The sequence below is a fragment of the Lipophrys pholis genome (genome assembly GCF_963383615.2).
Source record: "Lipophrys pholis genome assembly, chromosome: 14".
Classification (NCBI taxonomy): domain Eukaryota; kingdom Metazoa; phylum Chordata; class Actinopteri; order Blenniiformes; family Blenniidae; genus Lipophrys; species Lipophrys pholis.
Genome location: NC_137633.1, coordinates 20683978 through 20694016, shown reverse-complemented (window position 1 = coordinate 20694016; position 10039 = coordinate 20683978). Strand labels below are relative to the sequence as shown.

At 46.0% G+C, this 10039-nt stretch overlaps 1 protein-coding gene across 1 annotated transcript in view; it reads left to right on the top strand.

Annotated features, from left to right (window-relative positions):
• The window catches only part of kif26ab (kinesin family member 26Ab), an 85796-nt gene continuing 75757 nt past the window's right edge, over positions 1-10039 (top strand). The window contains exons 1-2 of the mRNA XM_080480741.1: positions 1-131; positions 392-601. Coding sequence (XP_080336867.1) covers positions 69-131; positions 392-601 — 273 coding nt within the window. The 5' untranslated portion in view covers positions 1-68. The remainder of the gene's footprint in view (positions 132-391; positions 602-10039) is intronic.

Sequence of the window (10039 nt, the reverse complement as noted above, 5' to 3'; positions counted from 1 at the left end):
CGTCCGCGCGTTTTCCCAAGCTCTCCAAACCCTCTGAAGACCTGAAGGTGTGACCTTGATCCGGGACAATGAGCTCATTTGGGGACAATTCAGCTTCAAATGAAGGGGACCTAAACTACCGCGTGTTCACTGTAAGTGTCTCACCGCGCATGATGATATGTAAAAAGAAAAAAAGAAAATAGAAAACAGGTCAGCGTCGACTTGTTTATTCAACAAAATAACCTGCATCTCCTTGCGCGCACTTGGCGCAGGTGCGCTGTTTTCACGCGGGTTGCCAAGGCACAAACAAACACTTTGATTCGCGCTTTGCACGCACCTGCAGCGTGCAGGGATCTGTTTGGTTTTTGGTTTTTTTGTTCCTGCATGTTGAAACTTTGTTGTTGTGCTGAAGGTGGAGGGATGTCCGAGCGGAGAGTCCCCCAGGAAGAGGCTCCCCTCCGCGGAGGACGCGCGCTGCAGCAGCCGGCCTCCTCCTGAGGGCGCAGGCTCCGTTTCCATCCCAGAGTCGGAGGAGAAAGGAGGCTTCTGTCAGCAATGTCTGAAGAAAGTGTCGGGGCTAAAGAAGCAGGCTCTGGCACTGGCTGACCAGAACTCATTGAAGGTTGGTACAGTCTATAATCTCTTATGCATTGATTATTAATATTGCATAGAAGAATTCCATCAGTTGCTTGTAAGATTTACACCTCGAAGTCAGTCAGAGACTTTCTATTTAAACCACTTGTTGCTATAAATTCCTTTCCCTTTGGCTGACCTGCACCTGCTGATATCCTGCAGCCTTATTCCATTTGATGCTCTCAAACTGACTGTACCAAGAAAATCTCTCACAATGCTTCTGCAAAGTTGTTTATTGCTCTACTTGACTTCAAATGCTGGCCTTGGATGTGAAAATGGAAGCATTTGAGACTTTGAAAGTGGCCCATTGTTTGACCAAACAATGCTTATCTTTTTATTTTGCTGCTGAGTGTGTGTATGTGTGTGTGTTTGTATGTGTGTGTGTGCATGTGGGTTGGGGGGGCGAAGTGGGCCCGCTCACGTCGCAGACTGAGGAGGAAGTCGGGTCCCAGTCGACCTTCTCACTCTGCATTGAAAGTGTTCCTGTGCGGCTGCTCCCACAATTCCCACCACTGTTAAATATAGTCCCTGAGACCGCTGTTGTTGTGGCGGGCTGGGTTTACCCCCCGGCCTGCTTCTTCTTTGTTGTCGCGAGAGTCTCGGAGTGAGATTGAATTACAGCTCTTGAAGGTTCACCCCGAATCCCACAGCTCCTTGAACCATGTGGGAGCAGGTAGATCCGGGACAAGGGGGCATTTCTGCAGCACCTGTGCTCCTGCTTTGAGACATCTGTATGTGTGGTCCGGTCTTTGTAGGAGGTTTTGAGCGTATCAGATCCATCTTCAGGTATCAGGTACATTTGCCCTGTAAACACAGGGTACCCCTAATTACCACTACCTGCTGTGGGAATTGACCTCCCTTTTTTTACTATGGGACCCTTCATAGCGTTTTGTGGCCTTTGGCAGATGCTTCCCCCTATTTTGCACTTGTTGATGGCTTAATTGGGCCTTAATGCTAGGGTGGTAAACAGTGATGGCAGGGTGCTGCTATTTTACCCGGGTTAAGGTTTAGGTTTCTCCAGCTGAAGGATAATAAAGCCATTGTCTTTTGCGAGTTTGAGCTGCTCACCTGGAGGGCCTCGTAGGATGGATGCGGTTCTGGATGATCGCTTCCAAATTACTTCCTCCGCGGAGCGAATCGGGTCAGCGGGGTCGTTCAGGTGCTCTGCCCGGTGAGTCTGGGATCTGGCTTTGCTTTTGGGTTTGGCCGATGTTGTGTCTGCGGTTGTCATGGGAAAAACAGGAGTGATAGCTGTTTACCCGAGGTCACACTTCCCCTCCCTCGCCATCCGCCCGCCGTCCCCTTTTTTTTTTTTTCTCTTCACATAAGGGAAGTCGGCTTGGTCCCCAGACAACCTCCTCCCCCCCCCCCCCCCCCCCCCCCCCTCCAACCCACCACCACCCCCCTACCCCCACCCACCCTGCCCGTACGCTTATTGTTTGAATACAGTAGTAGTAGCAAGTAGATAAAAATTCAAGGAAGAGTGTTTGGGTGCAGTGAATGTGCTTTCAGACGTGAAGCCCACAAGAGGGAAAGTTGACTTTGTCACACACAACAAAAACTCCCAGACAGGCTTTTGTATTTTCCTGTTTTGGTCTAAAGTTGGGAAAGTGAAGGTCTTTTCCTTCCACACGGTGCTTCACTACCACTCTGAGGTCGGAAGTGCACAATAGAAGCAGCGCCGTGAAGTTTTTGTGCACAATTTGCTGCGTTTACATTAAAAAAAAAAGTGAATAAAAACCTTTCTTCATGCATTTCTGCTTTGTTCACATAAATACAAAACTTTTGTTGCATTTCGGTGTCCATCTACATGACAACGATGCTGGGAGCCACTGAAAATACAACTTTTTGAGAAAGGTTTCTGAAGTGGACGTTTTTGACAACGCGTCATCGTTGTGGAAACGGAGGGAACCACAACTTTTGGAAAATGCTCAGACTATGTGGAAATTTTGGGAAAACCCAACTTTTTGACAGTGATCAGATTCTGTCATCATGGAAATGGGGGGGGGGAGTGTGTAACTATCTGAGACTCCATTACTCTGAAAAAAGAAAATAGTTGCAAATAGTTGGACCAACTTAACTGAATTGCTTCAGTTGGTAACATCTAAATGGGTCAAGTTATTTAAACTTAACTAACTTCATTAACTTAAGTTAATGAAAGAGATTAAGTTGGAACTATTTCCAACTATTTTCCTTTTTCAGTGGAGACAGCAAAAACGCTGCTACTGCGCATGCACACCATGGCCGCGGCAAATAGTCAATGGACAATAAGAACAATGTTTGCCTCCAGAGTGTCATGACTCCCAGTTTGTATTCGGCTGAGACTTGGTAGTTTTATAGTTGAGAATCATGGTAATAACAATCCAACTTCATTGTCTGTTCATACGAATGTCTGTGTACTCCCATTATTAATGTTTACAGCATACTGTTCTCTGCATCTATGTGTATGTGGTTTCACTTATAAAATAAACCATCGGCACCCACTAGTGGCCAAACATGAATACTACATCAGTTTCAGAATTTCTTCTGTTTCCGTGTAAACAGACTCAGAATGTTGCAATGAAAACACAAAACTATACTGCAATGAAAACGAAGCGGTGCCTTCTCACTTGGCCTCAGAGCATCACTGATGTTCAAAAACTTTCCACACTCTATGTTCGACCAAGTATGTGTGCAAAACTTTTACAATTTATCATTAATGACATCCGACTAAAGTTCTCTAAATGAGTTGAGTGACCTCCATCTGGATGTTTTAGGTCCATTTCTAATTTCTACATTAGCAGCTGATGAGAAAACTCTGCTAAAGGTACAGGTAGAACCAGGATAAGAAAACCTACAGAGTAGATCTAATCAGGGGAATTCACCTATTTAATTTGCATAATTAAAGGCTGGAATAATCAGTGACTTCAATAGCAGACAGTCTGGATTCAATAATTGTAGACTGCTGTCACTGTGGCTGGACGCAGCGGCTCTGTAAGGTATGATATAAAGGAAGATGATCGCTTCAATCTCCACTTCTGAGAAACCAATTAGCTCCTTACTGTAATTAGAGGATCTGCCGACAGTCAGCACAAACAGATAGGACAGCTGGATAAGATCCAGCCTCAGCTCTTCCAGGCTGTTAGTCCTCTGTTCTCCCTCACCTGAGACGGATACGCCGTGTTGTGGTTTTGTCTGCTGTGCTGATTAAAGAAGTGAGTCCTGTCTGGATGCTGTTAACAATGAAGAATCAACAGGAAGTCGTGCGAGGTGTTCAGATGGAGTTGGCCTGTAAAAGTGATCATCTCTCACACGCTCGCCCCTCCACCACTATAGGAATGTAATCTTACCCAGCACTTACCTTACCCTGCAGAATGCCAGTTATTTGTGAATGCACGCTGTAATTGAACTCTGAACGTGAACGTTTTAAAGTGAAAATGCAAAACTGTTGTTGCATTTCGGGGTCCATCTACACGACAAAAGAGCTTGGAGCCACTGGAAGCACAACTTTTTGTCCCGACTCCGCTTCTCATGGGAAAAACGCAACTTTTGTGAAACGCAGCTACGGCTCATGTGCACGACAACTGTAGTAAATAATCATAATAATTTTTCTGCAACTTTGAGGTTTAAATGTTCACTCTCTGCCTGATAAATCCAACTAGACAACCGGTGGTATTCACCTCAGCTCTCAATGGTTTTGCTTAATCTGTCTCCTGATCTTCACACGGAGAGTCGTTTCCATATTCATTTAAGTCTCAGTGACAAAGTTCAATGCTGAAAACTTGAACGCAAGCTTTTCTCGATTAAAAACTATTAAAAATATTCCAAGCCAGCACTGGATCGCTGTCTGCCATTTGCAAAGACTGCAAATCAGTGCGAGAGTGAGCGTGAATAACATAAATACTGAGACCGCTGAATACATTAGCAGCGGTGGGTCTATTAGCACACCGACTCATTAACGGAGAATGTCCCCCAGGCCTTGCGAGGGGTTTGAATATTTGGATTAAGTGGAGCTTTTGGAGGTTGAGGTCAGTGGCAGTCGGACCACCCCCTCCCACCCGATGACCTCTGCCCTGTGGAAAGAGAGATGCTTGCCACTGACCACTGCAAAGAAGAACACGTTATAATGAGCGGTGAATCAAGTTCAGTCTCGTTGATGAGGAGTCCACAAACCACCAGCTAATCATGAACGCCATGTCCTGCTGATGTATGCACAATGTGTCCAAGCCCATTATGGATGGTGTGTGCGTGTGTGTGTGACCATGAATGTGGCTGCACAAATTAATTTTGTACCGTGAGGTCTTTTGCCAATTTTTTATTATTTTTTTTTCATGTCAAATTCATAAATGATGGGAACAGTAATTTTCTCAAATGACTCATTGCGATTCATGTTTGATTTGTTTCTGCTCTGTTCCCCGTTTGACCCTCCGTCCACTCGCACTGCGGACTTGTTCATGGGCGTGTGTGAGTGTTTCGAATCGGCTTTTCTTTTTCCTGAAGCACCGGAGAAAGGAAATTAATCAGCCCTCTGTCATCCAACAAATATTTCCCAGCCAACTAGCCAATCGACATTGTACGACCTGTGAGGGTTTGGCACTGATTTGTGCAGAAAGAAAACATGCCTTTTTGTTTTTTTGTTGCAGTGATTTGTGTGAATCTCAAGCATCGACTGCATGTTGCTTGTTTTATATTTGCCCACTGAGGGATTAGTGTGAGTGTGAATGGAGAGGTGGGGCAGAGTGCTCGGTTGCCATGGCTGAGGAATCAGGAAAATTGCTTTGTTCTTAATGGTAATGTGCACAGACGAGTGTGTTTGCTTACAAGTGAGAGCAGGCGAGATGGACAGAGGTGAATGGCTGCAGGAGCGTGACCTGCCTGGCTTCTGTTTCTCACTCCAGCGCTCCTTCTCCTCTGTTGACTGACCTCAGACCTTCCTGTCAGCTCGCCCGGCCTTTACGCCAGGTTCGGGTTTCACGGGGGCCGACCTGGGCTGGAACAGGTGTACGCCGCCGGGATCGTGGCAGGAGGCTTGACGATGGGATGGAGTGAGTGGCGTGCGAATGGAGGGATGCATGAAAAAAATAAAAAATAAAGAGACAAGCGTGGAGAAAAAAAAAAAAAAAAAAAAGCCCTCCGGTTGTGAAACTTGAGCTGACGTAGAGTTAAAACCGAGTATGACCATATTATTCTATTCACCTCTAAGCACCTGAGCCCCGGGGGCTGTCTGTGATGTGTGTGTGTGTGTGTGTGTGTGTGTGCTCAGCAGTGCATGCTCTGCAGACAGCCTGGGAGGAGATGAGCGACAGGACAGAGGAGTAGAGGAGACTCTGGGATGAGCTCCGGCTTCGTCCCTGCATGCGGTGCGACTCCTGCTTTATGGCATGTGGCTGTATTAAACTGTAGAGCAATAATCTGGTGTCAAGTGGTGCACAGACCGCAGACATCAGTCATGCTGCTGCTGTGCCGTACTGTATACGCGTGAGCTTGCAGTTGTTCTCTGCCGTGTTACATTAGTCCCCACAGCTTCATTCATTCCCTTTCAAGGGCCGGGGACTCGGAGAGCTGCTACACTTTTCTGATAGACCCAAATGTGTCAAAGGCACCAGATATCTCCAGCTGTCTCCGTTTTTCTTTGTGTAATTTTTCCTATATAAAAGTGTTATTTGGTAGCTCTATTCAGCTCAGCCGGTCTATTGTCGCCGGCGAGGTGCAATTTGGAAGGAAACCAGAGGAGGAGGAGGCTCACAGGAGAGGGAAATGCTTACAAAGGGAATAAATGAAGTTTAAAACTGACATATAGGTACTTTCAACAGCAGAATTAAGTGTAACTGTTAATGCTGTAGTCAAGACCACCCGACCCGAGACCGAGTCAAGACCAAGACCAGTGAGACCAAGACTGTTGTTGACTGCTTCAACACTAGTAAACCTAAAGAAGACAAATTCCATTTATAGAGGAAGCTCTAGTATACAACCATTTGTCTGACAGATTCAGCAGCAGGACTTTAAATAAAGACACGCTTTTGAAGTGAGTGCAATGTAAATGTAAAACGGACAAATTAAAAATGTTCTCTCAGTGTAACAGGTGCGACGGTTCCATTCTAATAAATAAGACTCACTGACATGACGTCCTCTTACCAGCAGGTAACATGAATACGCTTATGTTGTTGGCTACAGAAAAAAAAGTGAGATTCCTTAATTAGTCTTTAACCTTCATCAAATACATTTAGAATAACTGATTTTTATGTTTTGTCCTGTCTATTGTTGAAGTAGTGTTAATGTGTGTTGGTTGGAGATGGACCTTCCTCTTTTCATGTATCGACTCAAGGAGGGATAGAGCAAGAAAAATAAGTTATGAAGTGGAAACATGGACCACAGTCACTTTCTTTGGTTTAAACATAGACCGGGTTAACCTTCAGGTTCTTCCCTCATTCTCCAGCCTGTTTTCATCTTTATTTACTTCTTAGCTCTGTAAATGTGGAGAGTGGAACAATCCTGGCAGTAGTTAAGCGACTGTGAAGAGCTTCTCATTCCCTTCAATGCTTTCACTGCTCTGGAAGCACTTCTACTCCACACAAACCTTATTTCCTAACCTCAAAGTCTCCTCAAGACGAAGGCCGCGTCTTCGCCACAGTTTCATTTTACATCTTTAATTTAAGAGAGCCGAAAGTGAATTGACCCCAATTGTTGCTGGCCGCTCTACTACTTATCGAAATTGCGAGGGTAAATTGCTGCGAGGCAGAGAGCAGGAAATGGGTTCAGGCCGCGCAGATTGGAGGGCTGATGCATGTGGAGGGGGTGTGTGAGGGGGGGTTGTGAGCTGCGGTGAGGCCGGCGCTCGTCACCTTTCATCGGGGGATTTCAGGAATCTGCAGGAGGAGCTGGAGGAATCCTCCACCTGGAATACCTGCCATTCCTTTTGGTCTGCTCACGGGAGCTGATCCAAGCAGGAGCCGGCTGATGACCCGCTTCTAGTGAAAACGCATCGTTTTTGTTTCAGGAAAAGATTTACTTTGACACGTCAACGTTTTGAAAACAACGCCGTTTTCCCATTGAACCTCTCGTGGGTGCTGCTGGTTGTTTATATAATGTAAACTTAATGTAAAATTAATAATGGGATTACACAGACATTTGTATGGATAGATGATAAAGTTGAAGTCGAAAGAGAAAATGAACATTGTTGTTATTGTCCATCTCCTCGCACATGTGCAGTAGTACTTTTTACCATGGCCGTGGTGCGCATGGGAAGGTGCCCCCGGGCATTATTCATAAAGAAAATTGCATTTTCAGTGGCTTTTTCCTCAGCATGTCCTCTGGCCGTCTGGACCTTTCTGCTGCGACTGCAAAGTCCAGATGTTACCTGTGAAGGTGAGCAGAGCTCTTCTGGGCTCCTCGGACTCGAGGATTTGTCTCGACCGGCTTCGCTGCCCTTCTCGTTCAGTAAAGTCAAACATGGAAAGTCGTCCTATTCTACCTAATAGCAGCTATTCAGCGGGAGGAGAGCAGCTGCGCGAGGAAAAAGCCACACGTTGTCATGCTTGAAAGGGCGTCTAATGTTTCCTACCATCTCTTCATGTCGGCTTCAATCGGCCAGCTGCAGTCAGAAAAAGATGTAAAATTATGGTGAAATGTAAATGATGCTTTTTTGATGCTCAGCTGATTTTGAATCCATCACTGATGTGTTGATTTTATGAGCTTAACTTAGAGACACACTTTATGTTGCATTTTGATGGAAGTGTTGGGTCACGTATGGCCTGCTGGACGTAGGAATCCAATTTTTGTGTTGATCAATGATCAAAGTGACTCCTCATTGCATTCATTTCTAGAATATACGAGGCGGGATCCCTGTAAGACCTTGCAATCATGAGTGGGATTGTTAATTACGGGTGACTGAAGTCCCAGGAGAACATGGACTGACCTTCTACTGAGCACGTGCAAAATAACTATTTACTACCGGCGGGATGCACGGGCACAGTAGTAGCGTTTTCGAGAAGTTGCGTTTCCCCCTGTTTCCATTGAGGTTCAGAGTGTTTCCAAAAAGTTCCACCTTGAGAGCTGTTTTCAAAAAGTTGCATTTGCAGTTGCTCTGAGCAGTGTTGTTGTTTAAACTGGGCCTTAAACTTCCACCAGTCTCTCCGACTGTCCATTTATCTGCTTCAGAAACATCAAGTTGGAGGACGAATTGCTGATAACTGACAACAGGTGCAGATTAAAAGATAACTCTATATGTGGATGAAATTTAATGCTGCTTAATATTACTTAGTAAAGTAACAGTACTCTCTCCCTTTGGACCCGTTTTTTTTTTAATGATTACTGATGTGATTCAGCTGTTTCAAGGCTCCTTATATGTAACTTCCTGCTCTAAAGCTGCTTGTGAAGCTGAGACTCTGCCAACACCTTCATTCTTCCATTGTTTCTCCGTTCCGGTGTGCTCGGGGAGTGATCGGCTGTTCAGAGTGACACTTGTCTGAATGGGTTTTGCTGCTGTTTGGTGAAGGATCAAGTGCTACAATGAAAGCAGACTGGAATGAAACAAAGGCTCCGCAGTCTGACAGAGCGATGTGTTGCAGGTCTGCGGAGTGTGTGAGCAGGAGCACAAATGTCACTGAACAAAAGACGCAAATGCAACAAGAAGTGTGACTAGCGGGGAATTAATCACTCTGACTTTTTAATTCAGGGGCAAGCCCACAGGATTGTGGATGTGTGGTGGTGTTTGTTTCGGGGAGCGGGGCGGGGCGGGGGGGGGGGGGGGGGGGGGGGGGGGCTCCCGGCGCTCGGCTCCATATGTCACGCTGAAGTGAGACGTTCACAATCCGAACAGACTGCAGCTCATTATTGAGTCTGATTCAGAGTATTGGAAAAACATAGTTGTTGAGATAAATTCTCAACACGGTCCACAGGCACCGAGGAGCAGCGAGTTGGAGGTAATCTTCTGCTGGCTCCATAAAACGAACCCAATTGACAGCAGGCCTTGTGGTAGCAGACAAATCGCCTGGCTTATAGCAATGTGCTGAAAGAGAATGCCAGCGCTGTGTATCCTTGCCAAGATGGATATGCAGACAGCAAACTCCCGGCTGTTTGGGCGTGTCTCCCTCGCTCCCAGCAAACAGTGGATCAGTCGAGTGGCGCGCTTCAGTTCGACTTGACTCCGGTCCTCCTCCTCTTTGGCTCACGCTAACGGAGCAGCTACTTCTTACCTGCCAAGCTCCGGAGGCCGCCGGGGTTCGGCCTGTTCGGCACCGATTTTCCCACAGAGATCAGGCTGGAGGGCTGAGATGGAGGGAAAGTTCAACAGAAAGGGCCACTTATGATTGAAACCCCTTTTCTAAAGTCGAACATAAGTCCCGTGGGCCCAAGCTGTTATAGGAGAAGTTTTATGAACATTTCATTGCATTTTGTATCATTAATACGCTTTATGTTGAGTTTGTAGTCATTTTCTGTAGTAATTGTT